The sequence below is a fragment of the Parasteatoda tepidariorum genome, chromosome 4, assembly GCF_043381705.1.
Source record: "Parasteatoda tepidariorum isolate YZ-2023 chromosome 4, CAS_Ptep_4.0, whole genome shotgun sequence".
Taxonomy (NCBI): Eukaryota; Metazoa; Arthropoda; class Arachnida; order Araneae; family Theridiidae; genus Parasteatoda; species Parasteatoda tepidariorum.
The window spans coordinates 100,664,795-100,684,237 of record NC_092207.1 but is presented as its reverse complement, the minus strand read 5'-3'; the positions used below and the strand labels follow the sequence as shown (position 1 = coordinate 100,684,237).

General features: G+C 30.5%; 1 protein-coding gene across 1 annotated transcript in view; it reads left to right on the top strand.

The window, feature by feature from the left end:
* The first annotated feature begins 1,573 nt into the window (after positions 1-1,573).
* Positions 1,574-19,443, top strand: part of LOC107438859 (cytochrome P450 2J1) — a 20,902-nt gene continuing 3,032 nt past the window's right edge. The window contains exons 1-6 of the mRNA XM_016051259.3: positions 1,574-1,702; positions 9,847-10,189; positions 11,426-11,759; positions 13,648-13,847; positions 15,235-15,498; positions 19,179-19,352. Of these exons, the coding sequence (XP_015906745.2) occupies positions 9,859-10,189; positions 11,426-11,759; positions 13,648-13,847; positions 15,235-15,498; positions 19,179-19,352 (1,303 nt within the window). The 5' untranslated portion in view covers positions 1,574-1,702; positions 9,847-9,858. The remainder of the gene's footprint in view (positions 1,703-9,846; positions 10,190-11,425; positions 11,760-13,647; positions 13,848-15,234; positions 15,499-19,178; positions 19,353-19,443) is intronic.

Below are 19,443 nucleotides of genomic sequence, written 5' to 3'. Positions count from 1 at the left end.
TAATTACAAAGGAGAGAAAATTGTGATCTCATTATTATGATCACTGAATATCTATTGGTGATTTTTTTCTTTCTGGATAGACTTTCATATACGCCTTTTATAAACGATTGAAAACACCAGCGTCCATTGTTTGTTCTGTTGTCGTCCAATAGGCTGCCTTCAATTTCAGCCAATATACGTTTCTTAAACCGTTACAAAATTCTTTTCCTTTTTCAATATTCATATTTATATTAAAATCGCTAGCTAGACCAAAATTATCAATAAATTAATCTTTAAAAAATCATAAAAATTCTGGAAAATAATATTAAGAAAAACCTTTTAATACGTACGCGGTTGAAAAGAGAAAAAGTTTGGAAAATGGGATACCTGCAAGTGACGTAGTCTGGGTACCTCGATCCTGATGGGTTGTTGAAACGTGGCATTTGTATACATTAGCAACTGTTCTTTCCGTTCTATTTCGAGCAAGCCAAGCCCGTCAAGTATCAATTATCTTAAGTGGCACATTCTATATTCTTACACAAAGATTCTTCAACAAAGATTTCAATTCTCTCACTATATATTTCTTACTCAACACAAAGACAGGCACGAAGTCATGTCAAACATAAGCAAACTAATTATGCATCAAAGTTGCCGGGCACACAAAACAAAAGTATATCACGGTTACAATACAATAAAATACCTAAACAAATAATAAATCTAAAATAAATAAAAGACATAGACGAGAAGGGAGTAAATTTCAACAAATTCGATGTACGATACGGCGTTGTAATGAATTAACTTCACGTTAATTAACATTCTAGCTTAATGTGGAAAAACTTAGCTCAGCTTTAGCCTGCAATTTTGCTTATAAACGATCAGCTGGCGCTGACGTCATATGCACATGTGTGGGTGTCTGTGATCTTTTTCTTGAAGTGCAAATACCGAAATATTCTTAAATTATCGTCTGTTTTCTTTTCTTTTGGCTTTTTTTTTTTAATTTGATCTTTTTGAGCTGTTTTTTTATTAATCTTAGCTTGATTTATTAAGGACTCTGACAATTCTTTATTTGTAATTATCCTGCTGATTTAGTTGAATAAGCTGAAAAGTGAGAGGACATAAAAACACTCTCATTTTCTTAACGGATAATAACTCTTTCTAGTTAGCAACTACAGGTACTTTATGCTTATGAATCTGATTTAAAATTTTTCCGTTTTGGTCAATTCGAATTTTTAGGTAGGCTTAACATTTATTCTAATTCCTTGTTTCAGTCAGAAGTATTCTTTACAATTTGTAAAAGTTTTCCATTCTTATTTGTTTATAAATACCAATGGATATCAGCCATTTAAATAGTATATGCATCATTCTATTCAAACTATGCATATTTTAAAATATCCGATAGTAAGATTTAAAAGATTATTAAATCATATTAGATAATGCAATAATATTAAATTGACTAACGAAAGTCGCTTGTTTTAGGCCATTGATTCAAATTATATTTAAAAAACACAAGAAATATTGAAATTGTCCTGTTACTTATGAACTAAATTGAATACAAGGATCTGGTAGAGAGAAAGTGGAATATTAAATATATTATCGACGTTGAAGGTTGACTGACGTCATGATTTATAAGGACTGATAAATTGTTTTAATTCAGTCTACTTTTACTCCCTAAATCGGGAAGTGCGTAGGATGAAATAGAACATACAAGGTCTGATGGTCTAAGGTAAGCACACTTGTTCTTATTAGACAATATGAAACTTTTTTTTGTCATAAGATAATATAATTGAATCTGATAAATGGATAATAATTATTTACTCATATATGGGAGGCAGATGTTTCTCTTATAATTTCAAATGATACACCGGCGCTGTGCTCACCTAACTCCAGAAACAGCGTTCTCAGTTTCTTTCGGTTTATTTCGCTCATCTATAGGATACTTATTTTTGTTTCAATCTAGTAGTACTCTTTTTAAAATGAAGTCCTAAAAATATGTACGTGTTGTGAAATAATTTATTCCTATACATTTCGTTTCGTTCATTTGATTTATATGCATTTCAATGATGCTTGGAAATTATGTTTGAAACAAATAATCCATAGAACTGCTACGCAATTATAAATTTCACTATTTGAAGACATCAGTTTTAAGTTCGTTAATTTATTAAATTCGTAATTTACAAATATATAAATTAAAAAAACATAGTGAGAGAAACTGAAAAAAAGCATATCTAGTCAATTTTCGATGATAATTGTAAAGTATCATAATTGTAATTAAATACTCCTGTGTTAATTCTATCATAAAATAAAAATGTGACACGGTTCATAAGTTTATATGTATAAATCGCTTTTAACCTTTCATTTCTGACCAACTTGTTGCTCAATTTCTTAGCTTTTTGTCACCGACGCGTGAAAAGAAAAAATTTCATTCAGAAATTTTAAACAAGTACATTTACGCGTTTGCGCTCATGGCTGCTCAGTCACTTGATATTTCAGTTCCTTGTTGCTAACGCAAATAATAATAATAATCGGTTTTTAAACAATACACATATGCATTAGTGTTTCAGATATAGTTCTTTCCTATAAGTTAGTGTCATTTGCAATAATAAAAAATAACATTTGCGGAAAACCCTTGATCATTTTAAAGAGCCTTTTTTTTACAAAAACTACATAGAAAATTACTGGAAACTTTTTAAGTTATTCATGTAAGACTTTTTTTATTAGTTGCCAAGTAAAATTCACTAATTATAAAAAATAAAAATTTAAAAAAAAAAACAAAAAAAAAATTTTATTCGCTGTTACGCAGTACAAAAGAGTTACTTTAAATGCTCACATTGAATGCTCCTATCCCTTTAAAAGCTTATCTGAAGCGAGCTTTTTTCCAATTTTAAAACAACATTTTTGTATTTAATTTCAAATTGCTCCAAAAATTTCGTTAAATTTTACTGAATATTTCTAAATTAGCGAAAAAAAAGCATTATTATTTAGCGTCAATATAATAATAATAAATAAATTCCAAATCAATAAATTCCATATCTCTCAAGATTTTATGGTGCAGTAATTTCAAATAAAAACCAAAGTAATCGATACAAGCTTGATTTTCTGGCAAATATTATTTTTCTTTAGTAATTTATTGTCGGCTCCTCAGACAGCTTTAAAAAACCTTATTATTACAAAGTATGAGAAATCTCTTGAACTCTAAAGTTACAAAATAATCCTCTCAATATTTCTTGAAAAATTTAAAAAAATTATTTAAAATGTGAAAGTGCCTCCTGCATTATTCTGAGGTTGAGTATAATAATTTGGTGAGCACAGCATTTTCCAATCATCTGAACTATCATCGCATTTCCTTTCGGATTGCTTCGTAAATGAACGATTTCTTATAAGATACTTATATATTTACACATTTATATATAATATTAATCGCTTATATATTTTAGTCTAGCTTTGTACCTATGTCGGTACTCTTTTTAAACTGAATTTTTTTTAAAAAAAAATTTGAAGCATACATATTTTATGAAAACTTTGATTTCTTAAAATTTCATTTAATTTAACTCTTGATTTGATTTATATACATTTCAGCGCTACCTGAAAATTAAATTTAGAAAAAATAATTCATTTAAATTCTCTTAAACTGTATAAAATATCTGGGCACCTGAGGCCCGTTTCCCATTCATCTTGAGCTTGATCTTTATGATGCTTCGATGAGGTAGTGGAATGCAAATGAAGTAAAGGAGTATTCATCTGAATCATTGAGGTTCTGACTGTGCAGTGGGGTGATAAGATTATATTGTAAAAGTATTAACTTTAGCCAAGTAGATATGATGAAAATGAGGTTATGTATATGCTATTGATGTCGGGAATATGATGCATCACTGCAATAGTATGCTGCAATTGGTCTGATGTTCTTGTCTTCACAGTTACATTTTCAAATAGAAATACAATTCATTGAAAATTTCATTGAAATTTGCTGTAGAGCAAGAGGTGACTTTTTCGTAGAATTTGTTATTTAATTTAGCTATTATGTTTGTCTATTGCAGGGGTGGCGAAACTTTATGCAGCATCGTGCCATTTTTTTTCAAAAAACTGTTTAATGAGGTCATAGACGTGCCATCAAATCATTTTGACTTCGTGATTATTGGGAAAATAATCATACTAAATACTATCAACTCAAAACTCTTTATTTACTACGAAAAAAAAATCTTTTTGCAATGTCTCAGTTATACGCGTAATTTAACTTAAAGTAATATTAGTGTGACTTCTGTTGTTTCAGATTAAATGACAAATAACTTATATTAGGTTGTAAGATGCTAGTTTAAGCAGGGCTGCCAATTTTTGTTTTTTTTGCTAGTTATTTATTGTTAGCTTGTTTTTTATGGTTATTGTTTTGTTGGCATTAATTGTAAATGTTTTTTTTCATAATTGCATATTTTATTTATTTTTTTAAAAATTTAATTGTTAATATGCTTCATAGTGAACTTTGTGATCAGTGGGGTGCCCAGAATATTGTGTTACGTGCCATAAATGGCACGCGTGCCATTGGTTCGCCATCCCTGGTCTATTGTATCTATTTTGAGGTCATGGTGTATTGTATTATTTCTTACGAACCATCTGGTTTTTTTTGTTATCCTTCTTAATATTTTATTCTGGCAGACTATTAATTTATTTAGCTGAGTTTGTGTTATATTTGTCAAGACTGGTGAAGCATGTGTAAGAATGGGGCGGATCATGGATAAATAAAGCAATCTTTTGAGTTTTAGTGCCATGTTGGATTGATAGAGTAGTACCTGGAGTTTTCTGCATGCTGCTTGTGCTTTTCTGGTTATGCTTTTGATGTGATCATTCCAGTTGAATTTGCTATTAAGGATGAGTCCACGGTATTTGGCTTTGTCAACTATTGGTATTGTTTCTTTAAATAGAATTAACTTGTTCTGTGGTGGTATTTTCTTTTCTCTTTATTTCGGATGATTAAAAGTTGTGATTTTTGGTCTTTTACTTGAAATTTCCAGTCTAGGCGGCACCACTTTTCTACGTCTTGTATTTTTTCTTGTAGTTTTCTGAGGGCTATGTTTGGATTTTTGGATTTTACTATTATCCCGGTATCACCAGCATAGGGAGCAGTTATGCTATTGTAGTCTTGTCTGATTTAAATTCTCTATAGATACAATGAGGAATTTGAAGTCTCAAAAGTCTAATATAAACTGATAAAATGTGTTAAATGAATATAAGAAAAGGAAAGACAAGAACAACGCAGATTTAATAAAATGCATATTTCTCCTGCCTTAAAGCATCACTAAAACTAAAATATAGCTCAGAATTAATATTGAATCTTCGTAAACTAATTAGCATAATTAAAACAAAGATATAGAACAGTTTGTTTCTTGATATGAATTATTCGACTTCTGCAGAGATGCCAACTGCTCCAGACATGCCAAAATAATTTTAAAAAGCGGTAAATAACTACAAACTAAAATCTATCTTCTTATTATATAAAACGCTAATACGTACGTATGTATGTATCAATAAAACCGATGATATTTCTTTTCTCGCGCTGGCAACAGTTTTCATTTTTAATTGATTGGATTCGGCGCGCAAGAGCACGTAGTGAGCAACCAGATAACAATAACCAGAGTGAGCATTATCAGGTTGTTCAATTCAGATTCATGCACTAAAAACATGACAATATTTAATTTAAACTCAATTAGGAATTAATTAATTAATTGAAGTGAGAATGCTTTAAAAGGCCGCTGTTGAATTGATATTTTTCTACTGGGATCTACCTAAACGTCTAAAAAACGTGTGTTTGTGTTTGTATTGAATGCATTGAATTTTTTTATATTTCGCGTTTATTTATGCATTGAATTTTCACGCTTTAAAATGCAGAATATTAGTGAAGCAATATTTGATAATTTATTTTGCTAATATGTTTCTTATTTAGCTAATGTTTTGATTTTTTCACCATGTACAATCTAAATAGCTAATATACTTTTTTAAAAGCCAATAAGAACATTGGTAGAATTTTTCTACATAAGTACAATACTATGTCTTTGATGATAAAATACTATGTCTTTGATGATAATATATTATGTCTTTGTGCTAGAACATTGTGTTCATTGGCGAGCGAACGCAGCGAGCCATGCTTCACGGCGTGAACCACATAGGATTGCGTAGCAATTCTCGGGGGTTGGCGAGCGTTAGCGAGCAGGTGGCAGAGCCTCCTAGTTTGCAAATAATTCACTAATTTTGTTTACTTTATAAAAGGTTTAGCATGACTTAACTATACTGAACTGAACTGGTGTTTCTTACAGAGTGCCCGTCCGCGAAGCGGACAATTGACTCTTTCATATGAGCTTGAGCCCGTGGGCGCCTGTAATATTGACAATGGGAAGATGGGTAGAGTGGCGAGCGAAAACACAGAGGCGGAAGTCACAAATCAGTTTATACTAATAGTGAAAGGACCTAAAATATAGGGGGGATGTATAGAATTCCTTCAAGGGAGTTATATACTGAGATGACAGATGTGTGGAAGAAACAAAGTTACGATGCGAAATAAGTGGCAATATAAAAGTGAGGTAGCGAGTCGAGGATCACCCTTCTAGTCATTTCCTCTCTCTGCGAGCATCCATATATGTAAAAAGGGGGGCCACTATGTATAGTAGTACTTTGACAGTATGCAATCTGAGAGCAGGAATGCAGTTATGGGGTTGTGGTTCTTCATATCCACAATTAGTTCTTTATTTAGCAGGGCGTCAAAACCCCCTCGGTCTTTGTTTTTTGACTTGCTATAAAAACTAGCATTTAATCTGTTTATAAAATTCATGGTTGGGTCTATTTTTAAGTCATTTTTATTGTTAATAATTGGTAGATAGCGAGGCACACCAGTGATGCGTCTCAATATTTTATTTTGGACTATTTCAAGTTTATTTATCTGGGTATTGTTAATTATATTACCCCAGGCGGGGCATGCATATGTAAGGATGGGCCTTAGACATTGTAAGTATAGCAAGCGTTTTAGGTCTATTGGGAGGGATGAATTAGCATTAAGAATAGGTTTGAGGCAGTTGTATGCTGCATAGATTTTATTTATAATATTTTGTACGTGGAGGTTCCACGTACAAAGGTTATCATTAGGTTACATTAAAAGGTTACATCAAAGGTTATCATTATCAAAGGTTATCATTAAAGGTTACACCTAGGTAGGTGGCCTTATTAGTGATTGGGATTTTATCATTAAAAAGGATAACGCCACTGTTTATTTTTTTGGTGCCTTTTTTTCCTCCTTATAATCATTAGTTGAGATTTATCAGTATTAATCGCTATTTTATTGTTGCGACACCATTGTTCAATTGGTGGCATTTGTTCGTTAAGATTTTTAACTGCCTGATCTGGTCTTAATGATCTCATGGCAATCGCTGTGTCATCAGCGTAGAAAGCAATAAAATAATTATGGTTACTGTAGTTAATAGGGAAATCGCTAGTAAAGATTAAATACAATGGATGCTTCCATGAGGTACGCCGGCACGTATTAGCCTCTTATTTGATAGCTCGCCATTGAGTTTAATCCGAAAGGTTCTTTTGGTTAAATATGAGTTTAGAATTTTAATTATATCAAAAGGTATATTTTGATTAATTAATTTAACAATTAATGCTTCATGCCAGACGCGGTCAAATGGACATAACTATAACAAAGTGGCGAATGATATAAGCTTTCGAATTATTTAGAAATAGTGGTGGATAAAAACCTAATAAATTGAATTTATTAAGTCAAGAATCACAATTAATAAATTACCACTCGAAAATATTTATTCGCTGTCCGGTGCAAGTTGGCATCTCTGCTTCTGTTCAACTTATTGTTCAGTTAACATTATGTTCCCGCGAGAAAAGAATTTTCATTATAAACATTTGTTTTAGAGTTCTTGATTTATGATTACACGCTCAATATTTCAGTTCTTCGTTACCGACGTATTTTATCGGTTTTTAAGAACAATTTACACATTTCCATATAATAAATTGCTCCCTGCTCAATCTATTACAATTATGCATTGTTATGGACTTGTAATGAACTTCAAAATGAATTTTGATTCATTCCATAACGCTTTAATGGTAATGCATTTATAAAATTAAAATTTAATTGAGTATGTCAGGTCTAGTTAGAGGCAGGTTTTCATTTTTATATCTTTTCGTTTCTATCGGTATTGTGATACATTACAAAAACGCAAAAAAGTATTTTTCAATTTTAAACATTTAACTTAAAAGAAGAAACCCCTCAAAAATTTAAAAGACGTAAGATGGATGATATAGTAAATCTACAGAGTTTAATCTCTCTACAGTAAAAATTGTGAGGACCGCCGATGTTTTGGGTGTTCCAATTAACATTTTGCAGCGCAAAAACTATGAAACTCAGAAATCACGGAGGATTGTTGAAAAATGTACATAGAGTACGATGGAATAAAAAAAAATTTATATTCGATCAGTGTTAAGACTCAATCAAAAGTAACAAAAAGAGTATGAAAGAGAGAGAGATATATGCCTGATATTTTTATTTTAAAAAAATAAGAAACTTAATAAAAATCTTTCCCTATTTGATTGTCTCGTCAGCGAGTAAAATGACTTCTCATTTATTTTTTCTTATCGAGTCCTACAATCTGCATTCTTTAGGTTCATTTTATTTTTAAGTACAGATGATTATTTTTTAAATCTAAGTCATTTGTTGCATAGAAACAAAATAATCTTTGCATAAAGCTACGATCATTGTAAAACAAAATCTTCTGCGTTTTTGTGGAAAATGTAGAAAGAAGCGATTGAGTTGAGTGAGCCTCCTAAGTTTTGTTATTTCAAATTGAAAAAAGATTTCAATATGACTACGTGTATACTTTTAAGAATACTACACTTTTCATTCAAGAAAAAAATCAATTAAAATGACTAATCAAAAAAAATGGCTTCCTTAAAAATGCTTGGGCTAAGTCAATCATTTGAATTTAATAAGGGGTCAATATTTATGATAATATGTAAAACTTATTTTTGATGAAACAAATGAGAAAAAAATTTCTTTTTTGTGTAAAAAACTCAATTTATTTAAAGTTCATGCCGCATTTCTTTCATTTGATAGAGAAATATCTATTTCCTAAAACTAAAAATTGATGTATCGCAAATACCATTGACTTCTTTATGGGTTCAAATTTTTCATTCTTTGTGATCATTCCTTCAAAAAATCTATCAAAATTTCCCATAGACTTGAAGCATCGGATATTCACCATTCCATTTAAACTTCATATTATTTTATTTAAACTTCATACAAACAAATAATATTGGACTGTCTGGAATACCGATTTTTGATAGGTGACAAAATTATATAAATCAGGATAATTGACGGATAGAATAAACAGAAAATGTGTTCACAATGAGAGTTTAATAAGAAAAGAATGAGAAGAAGTCATATTTCGAACAATAACAAAAGTTATAATGTTCTATACTATATATTCATCAGCCCCAATGCTCTTCAGACTGAAAATCTATCATTCATCATAATAAATATTCTTTTTTGGAATTTCTCTGTGCTATATAATTCTTTCGATGACAAGAAAACTCATGTAGAACACTCGAAAACATTGTGAAACTCCGGAACGATGGCACTTCTAGATTGCATAGAGATTGTGGAACAGGATGGCACTTACATAAATGAAGAAGGAAAAATTACCAAAATTTCAAAATTTTGTGCTCCTTGTGATTCTTCAAAACAGTCAAGAATTGTCAGATAACCCAGTAAACCATGAATATTTCTAATTCAGCAATTATTAAATCACTGCCATATATGTTATTGTGATAAAAACCTGACGCATGAATATTATGTAATAATTTCTCCTCTCATATTAGAACCCTACGAGTATGTCCCAAATCACAACTGAGTTCTACATTGCCATAGCAGTTGTCCTCCTAAGCTTACTGTATTACCACTTCAAATCAAGAGGAACACCACCCGGACCTTATGGTTTCCCTTACCTTGGATTGTGGCCTATTTTGAGACATGATACCTGCCATTTGCAACTGATGGAATATGGAAAGAAATACGGCGATGTCTTCAGCTTCACTTACACGGGGCGTTTATTCATTCATTTCGGGAATGTCAAAGCTGTCAGAGAAGCTCACATCACCAAAACGGACTGCTTTTATGAAAGACCAGATTCTTTTCAACTTCTTTACAGTTTTTTAAACGGGGGTAAGTACAATCTTTAAATTTAATTCTTTCACTCAAGGTTTGAAGCAAATTATATTGATATATGGGGAGGGGGACCGGAAAGTAATGTTGTTTCGGCTCATAAAATATTCGTTAGTCTTAAAAACCAATTCATTTTTTTCGATCCATTTTTGATCCGTCATTGAAAGGTTGTAGATAACGAGGGTGAACACATTATCGATTAAAAATAAAATCTTATCTTAAATGTCAAATGCACTGAAACGACATTACTTTCCAGTCCCCCTAATATATACGTATTTCTATTTCACCTGTTTGTGATACTTTAAAAAAAAATAACACAGCAACATTGCGTGCGATTTATTATTATGATTTTTGCGTACTTTATTTTTATGTGTACTTTATGTTTTTGAGCGTGAGAAATTTTTGTTCATAGATTGGCTCGTTTAATATTTAATAAGGCAAGTCCTTATTAAATTGTGTTTATTTTTCAAATTGACTTCGTGTTTTTTAATTATTATTTATAGAAAAAATACAAAAAATTCTCTTAAGAGCACATTATTTTTCATTCATTAATTAAAACAAAAGAGAAAGCCGAACATGGAATTAAAACTTCAAAACAATTTTAAAATCATTAATATTACCACTATTTTTATACTATTACTTTTCACCTAAACGAAACACAAAATGTGAAGAAAAAAATTTATTTTAAAAAAGGAAAGAAAAACTTCAGATGAGAAAATGTTAGAAAAGAAACCTGCATTATTCCTTTCTCAATCAAAATGAATCGTTATTAAGTTGTTATAACGACTGCAGAAATTTGCCATAATTATTCAACGAAAAAAGTTACCAAGTCACAATACTAAAAATAAAGAAAAAAATATCTATATTTTTCGAATTACGTCACTTTAAACATTTATAAAAAAAATATTAATAGCATATGCCTGATTGCTTAAGAGAAAATGAAAAAAAAAGTAATTAACAGAAAGCAATATGTTAATCTATTATTCATATTAATTTAACAGCATAATTGATTCAGACCTTTACCTCCGCAACGCTCCGAAAATGCTTTTCGTACACTTTTCAATTTATTCACCGTTTCAATTTGGGGGCATATCTCAGGTATAAGAAGTTTTTTGTTTTGTTTTTATTTATTTATTTACAATTATTTTTGGTATAACAATTATTTATTTTTGGAACGACATTAAAAAATGACAAACTTTTCTTTAATAGTTAAGGAGGAAATATCTTTTCTTGCAGGTGTTGTATATATGAGAGGAGAAGGCTGGAAGACTGCCAGGAAGTTTCTATTGAATCAGTTTAGAGAACGAGGTATGACGACCGTTAAAGACCATCTGTCGGGCCCTATTTATGATATTGTTCGCAGTACCATCGTTGATCTCAGAAGAACAAACGGCCAACCCGTAGACATTGCTGAGATACTCTTGTCGAAATGCACCAAAGTCATGCGCCAAACACTGTTTGGTAATGATGGAGTCACAGAACAGGAATTAGTAGAGTTCAACAGAGCTTACTTCAAGAACTTGATGTGCATGACAAGCATTAATCTTCTTCTCATTGGAAATTTCGCTAAGTATGCCTATTTTGCCAAAACAACGCCAAAATCACGAATCTGCAACTTTGGCCATCAGCAGACTCGTGGTTTCGGTGTGGTGACAACGATAGGTGATGATTCAATACTGATGCTCAGTTAGTGATAGGATTTGAATCATCAAGATTGTTGGAATCTGGCGATTTGTTTATATAAAGTGATTCAAACCATTTATTTCAAATGAATTGAATCGTTGACTCGAGTAAACTGATTAAAAAATTTTAATCATTGCACTTGAGTCCATGAATTGGATCAAAATCAAATAATCTGAAATTCAAATCAGAAACTGTATCACAAATTCGAATAATTGCCTTGAATGACTGCATATTCGAGTGACAGATTGATCCATCCGGATAGACTTAAAATAAGAATGATTCAAAATCAACTGAATGAATCAATGTTGAAACGATAGTTCATTAAAAAAAATACTTTCGACTGATTTGGATCATAGATTCAATAGTCGTTTCCATTTCTTTCTGCAGCGTTAAGTAACCATTTTAATACAACTTTTTTGTTACTAAACATATTTATATAGAAACTTTCTAAGAGACACTATTACTTGTTCTTTTGTTACCATTAGCCTTTCTTTAATTAATTTTATTGTTTTCTATACGCGCATAAATTAAACGTTAATAATGTATTCGTACTGTTGTAAATATCAATAATTACTGCTAAGTGTTACTTAGTCTTTATTTCTTGATCAAAACTATTTTATACTTCCCTTTATTTGAATTCTTTTTAGTAAAATCTTTACTTCACTTGGCTCATGCTATTAAACTTTAAGAAGATTTATTAAAATAAGTTTTGAATGAAACTATGAATCATACTTAATGCAATAAGCCTAGAAAATTCCGACTGATTATAATAACTTAAAACTCCTCCAATTAACCTGGTATATTGCAAAATGACATCAACGGATTTTGAGGAGTTGGATTCTTTACTCAGGTTCGAATCCCAGCGTTGGCTGGTTGATACGAATTCAGCTCCACCTTCACACGGACCACAGTGCTTACATAAAATATCTTCAGTTGTAGATGGATCATAGTTTTGAATTCCATTGGCATTGAGCTAACCGTGAGGGTTTTTCGATTTATATGTTACGCAAATGCGAGCAAGTTCCATCAATGAGTCCTGAACGAATTTCTCCCAATGCTTGATTCAGGAGTTCTCCAGGATTAAATTCAAAATGACAAGACTACGGAGTTGAACGTAGATAATTCTAAAATCAGAATTGGATCGGTTGCTCAACGCCGGTTATAAAATAAAATATAAAATTAATTTATTAGAGATTCGGGGCGGCTGAAGTGTATAGAGCGCTCGTTTCTCAATGAGGTGAGTATCAGGTTCGAATCCCAGCTTTAGCTGGTTGATGCGAATTCTGATCCCGGCTCACACCGACACTGCTCACACAAAATATCCTCAGAGGATCATGTGTTAGAATTTCCTTTTCCGTTTCCTCATCACTTAACTAAAGATAGGGTTAGTTACATCAAATAGTATTCCAGGAAGGCTTATTATTTGTTTCAATGCTCTATTTAAATAATTGAATGACATAATCGAGATACGTATATTCTAATTACTAGTCGCCTTCAGCGAACAGCTGATTCTATTTATGGGTTTGAGTCTTTAGTTTTAAGCTTTCAAAATATCTTATACTCATTATATGCAAACTCATTTAAAATAAGCGTGTTAACTAAGATAGATTTTAACCTTAGACAAATGTATTTTTCTATGAAATTAGTTATAAATTTTCTAAAATTCCTTACAGTATTTATTACATTGTTTTTTTTTTTACGTAATTACTGATTCAAAAAATAACTGACTTAACCCATTTACTTCAATACCGACACTTTAATATTTTTGGTCGTAGGTATTTTCTTTTCCCATTTCACATGAATGTTAAAGAAGGTAAAAAAGGTCACGTGGTCATGAGAAGTATATTAACGAAGGTTATCAATAGACATAAAGCAACCTACAATGAAAATCACATACGGAATGCAATTGATGCTTTCTACAAAGAAAAGAAGTTGAGAGAGGGTAGGCAGGATCCTACTGCAAAGTATTTTACAGGTAATACCTTCCAATTTCACATTAAAAAAAGTTCCAATAAGAGCAACGTTTAATGTAAAACAATAAATATAATATCTCATTTTAAATATGAGTATTAAGTGCTCGATAAAGTTTTCAAAGAGAAGATAATAGTAAATTTATTGAATAATTGAAATTTAAAATTAAATTCATTTTGTACTCGCAGTAAGTAACATAAAACACTATTTTGACTTCATCTCTTTTTATAAGAACTCTACTCTATGTGTTGTAGCTTTTTCGTGTCCTTTTAATCAACATAACAATTATTATCAGACTAACACCAGCAGCAATTAAACCTAGAATAAATCAAACTATTCATTTAAATATTTATTTTTGTATGACATTTTTTATGTGTTCCTTCACTGAAATCCATGATTTACTTTAGAAGCTCTCATTTTTTTAAATATTTATTTTCAATTTTTTATTATTTATTTGTGACCCCATGTAATACAGAATGATGCAGTCTAAATTCTTAATGTTCGTTAGGGTATGAATCGTCAGGCAATATATAATTAGCTGGACTAAAAATAATTTTTAAACCAATAATGATTAAAAAATAAGGCTAGTTTAAAAACATTAGAATTAGATCATTAGAGTATTAATATAGTAAAACAAACTTATCTACGCAGACGCCATGAATTCATCATCAACACGCCAATTTTTTTTACCATTACTAAAAATGAAGAAAAAAAAAGCACTTCAAAGAAAATGTGTCTTTTTTCGAATTTCCGAGAAGAAAAAAGATTCATTCGTACGCTTTTTCCTACGAATACAAACACGATTTAAAATGATATTAACATGATTTAAAATCAAACATCGTGATTCCAAATCACGCTATTTAAAATCGGGCTTTTTTTTTCTTCGTAATTTCACGATTTTTTTTTAAAAATCAAATATTACATTCCGTATTCACGCGATTTAAAAGCCACTATTATGATTCGGGCTAAGTTTACTTAAAAATGAAACATCGAGAATCGTATTCACGCGATTTTAAAATCAGAGATTCGCATTCAGATTCATGTGAATTTGAAATTAAATATCGAGTTAGTATTCTGGTGATTTAAAAGTCACGCATTGAGATTCAACAAACAATTTAAATAAATAAAATCTCACAACGATATTTTCGTTAAAGCGTTGATAACATTCTGTAGTAAATGCTTCCTTCATACACTTTTTTCAGCTTTTTACCAATTTCACGCCTGTGGTATGAATCATAAAAATGAAACATTTTTTAAAAAAAAAATCTGTGATTTTCAAATTAATTTCACTAAAATGAGGTGACGACGCGTGCAGAAAGTTTTTTAATTGAGATTTTGTGTTTGCAGAAAGTAATTTCATTTTATCTAATTTGCTCTGCATGCCTTTTCAGACGAAGTTCTATTGAGATCATTGCTGCAAATCTGTGCCGATGGTATTCTTTTTGTGGCAATGTTCGCTGGAATTTTTATTGAAGCTGCTTTGAAATATCCAGAAGAACAAGAGAATGTGTATCGAGAGATTTTGGAAGTGGTGGGATCAGACAGAAATCCAGAAATGGAAGATAAAAGTAGATTGATCTATACCAATGCATTCCTATCTGAGGTGATGAGGACTTCGGATATATTTACTGTCTTTGCCAGTTTAGAATGCAGCAGTAAGTATAAATGAAGAGTTGTCTGTAGATTTAAAAAAAAAACCACTGTAAAAGAGTTCGAAGCTTAACATCATAATTAATTATTCTTTTGACGATTAATGCTTGGCTTTCCCTATTTAAATAAAGGGAAATTTGCTTATAAGAAGAAAGTACAGTCGAACCCCGCTATAGTGAACCTGGGATATAGTGAACACTCGGGTGTAGTGAACTTTTTTAGCGGTCCCGTCCGTATTCCTATTTAAATAATGTTATTTTTAACGCTTATAGTGAACAGCTTAGAACTTGGAAACTCGGTTATAGTGGACTCAAATTTCATTTCTTTAAATATCTTTTTCAGTCCTCCATCTTTAAACTTGTAGGTGTTGGGACTGAAAATGAATGCATTCCTATAAAATGTGTCATATTACTCTCCTTTATGCTTATCACTTTTAACTATACTGTAATAAATGTCAAACAGATCATTTATCTTATACTCCCCCCTCCCTGACAAGCCTCGCTTTATCTCTTTTCCCCAAGCTTGCTCTACAACTAGTTAACTTGGCCACCTGCTGAATTTTTGGAATTTTCTTATCTGTTCAAACCATATTCTTTACAAATCACCCCTTGACAATCAAGAAGGGGAACAATTTAACTCATTCTACAGCTGCTCTCTTCATATTCTTACATTATCTATTTGAGACAAGATTTTTATTTCAAAAGCAGTGAAAATGGCAAATTCTCTAAAGAGAAAAGCGTTTTCGATAGAGGACAAAGTTAAAATTGTAAAGCGTATTGATGATGGAACCAATCAATCGACACTGTGTAAGGAATTTTCCTTGTCAAAATCTACAGTTTCAAACATTTGGAAAAATCGAAGTGCAATTCTTGCGGCATACGACAAAAACATGGTTTCATCGAAAAAACTGCGTGGAGCTGAAAGAGAAAACGTAGAAGATGCTTTGTTAAGATGGTTCGAAATCTTGTTCAAAATGTAAAAATCTTGCATTCTTTGCACATTGTAGATAAGAAAATTGATGAACTCAATTTAAAATCAAATTGTGTTCAATCAAAAATCACAAATTTTTTTCATAAAAAGTGAAAATAAAACTAATATTTAGCGACGTAATTACTTTTTCAATCAATTTTTGCTTTATTATCTGTTAATTAGTTAATAATTTTTTAAATAACTTATGCAAAATTGCAAAGCCAATTTTCAATCATTAAACTGTCGTATGCAAAAAATATTCTTCAAAAAATTTGGATATAGTGAACCATCGGTTATAGTGGACACATTACTGAGTCCGCAGACGGTTCACTATAGCGGGGTTCGACTGTATTAAGTGTGAAATCATATCTCCAAATTATTTCAAGTANTTCAAAAAATTTGGATATAGTGAACCATCGGTTATAGTGGACACATTACTGAGTCCGCAGACGGTTCACTATAGCGGGGTTCGACTGTAGTAAGGTACCAACGTTTTTTTCAAAAAAATCTTATTTTATTTATGTTCCGATATTATGATATTTTTCTTTTTTTAGTTTTCGCATTTTAGGTTGCTTAAATAAAACTTTTAAGATTTTGCAATTCAATGTAAAGAATGTATCTTACTAAAAATTAACATTACCCATGAAAAAGGGTTGATTTTTTTTTTATTTCCAGTAGTAATGTTTATCAAATAATTCCCTTAAATAAAACAAAAATTTAAATTACTCAAAAGTAGTACAAAACACTACAATGGCCAAACCAACGGAGTTCGTCTAATCTAGCTTAAGGCAAAACTTTTACCTTCAGTTGGTAAAAGATAAAATAAATAAAAAAAATTATAACATTTTCAGACTTACATGGCTTGAAAATTGTAAGCTTTTTCTTTCATTTAAATAAAAAAGAATTTAAACAAACATTATTGAAATAAAGATGGTTGAGAAAAGGAGAAAAAAATTGACACATTTCTTATCACGTACAATATTAGTTAAAGTGTTTCTTTGGAAAGATAAGTTCCCCGAGATATTTTTTGTTTTGCTATTATAAATTATAACTAAACCGATTAGTTTAGAAGTTATAAGTGTACAATGTACTAAAATTGCTAATTTGTACTACTTAGGCTTCTGATATTGCTGTGTAAACAAGTAATGCATAGTTACTTATGTATTTATTCGAATAAAAAAATACATAAGTTAATAGAAATTAGTTCAAAAATCGCAAAAGCTTATATGTAATAAAAGTACTTTTTAAAACGTACTTTTGTATATACTTTAACATTGCTATCCAAGAACTATCTGTACAAGTAAGATCTCTTTTCCGATATAATTCTTCATGGAGAACTGAATGAGATAAAGTTCAAATTGATCGGAATAATAGTTTTGAAGTTATAAGGTTTTTTTTCGTAATATGTATAATTCAAAAATATTACATCAAAATAACCACTTCAACTTTTGAAATATGAGTTATACGAATTCGTGTTTGGTCTCATTCAATGAAGCGAGAAAAAATACACAAGAAACAATGCCTCACTTGTTAATGTAAGATGCGTAAATAAGTTCAAGTACAAAATTGCATTTTTTATTACACAAAATTCTTATAACTTCTCAAAAATATATCTTATTAATTTCTAGAAGTAAATATTAAGCATCAGAGTCACACTGTAAGTTTTTATTTATTTGATGACAAATTCACTTATGAAGTAGTAATTTAACCAAGACTCGATTACATCAATAACAAAGAATCGATACTAGATTGCAAAAGCTATGCGGTGCCCCTGTTAGGTTGGCAAAAGCCCAAATAGTGGTAGAAGCAAACTGTTACGTTTTGTCATTAAGTTTGGTTATAACTGGCCCATTTAGAAAATGAAATAATTTCCTTAAAACATAAAATACGATTTATCACCTTTAGAAATTATTAAGTCGTTCAATTTAGCTTTAAAAAGTAGCGGGAGAATTTAAAATTTAAGCTATTAATATTTTCATTGGTTAAAGAAATTCTTAATAATCACTTATGAGGCTTTGCATCTCTATCATAATAATAAAATCAATGAAAACAATTTAAAGTAATGAATAAAGTTTGAAACAAATATTTTATTTGGAAATAATTATTGCATTAAATAATTTCAAAGGCACAATACCATTCATTACTAACTCAGAATCTAGCAGCCATTCAGTTAAACATCAAAATTATTCCAATAAACAGTTAGCAGCCATTCCAAGGCTACTGATGATTTTAATATCTATTCTTCATAGGATCATCTTTCGTACAAAACTATTTTTTTTGCATACTTTCAAATAGACGATAAAAACAACACTCTTCACAACATTAAAATATATAAATGAAGTTACATCCTTAACTATGATTTCTCATATTGTCTTATTCTTCTGTTGCTAAGGCCACGAGAAATAATAAATAGATCTTTGTATAAAAGAATACTAAATCGATCGATGAAATAAAAGAATATAGAAAATAGATAAAATTCTATAATTATTAATAGAAACTTGCAATTTTTAAATCTAATTTATAATTTCTTTCAGTCATTCATATTTTCAGCGACAGTTACTAAAATTCAAAGAATTATAATTTATTGGCGAAACAATACGTACTCTAGCATTAAAAATGTTGCATTGCCCAGTGGGCGCGAAGTATGAATGTTCTCTAAAATTAAGCAACAGATATTTGCAATTATTTAAAGAAGAAATATATATTTATTATTTAGAGGAAACAACTATTGGTGGATACAGAATTCCCAAGGGAGCAGTTACAGTTTATAACTTCTGGGCAGCTCACATGAATCCCAACGATTACGATGAACCAGAAAAATTTAAACCTTCAAGATTTCTTGCTAAGGATGGACAAAAAAGGCCCGACCTTCTACCACTTTTCGGAATAGGTAAGTAGTCTAATATCTCCTCTTTGATATCCCTCATCTATAAACAAGAAAAACTATATATATATATATATATATATATATATATAAAAAA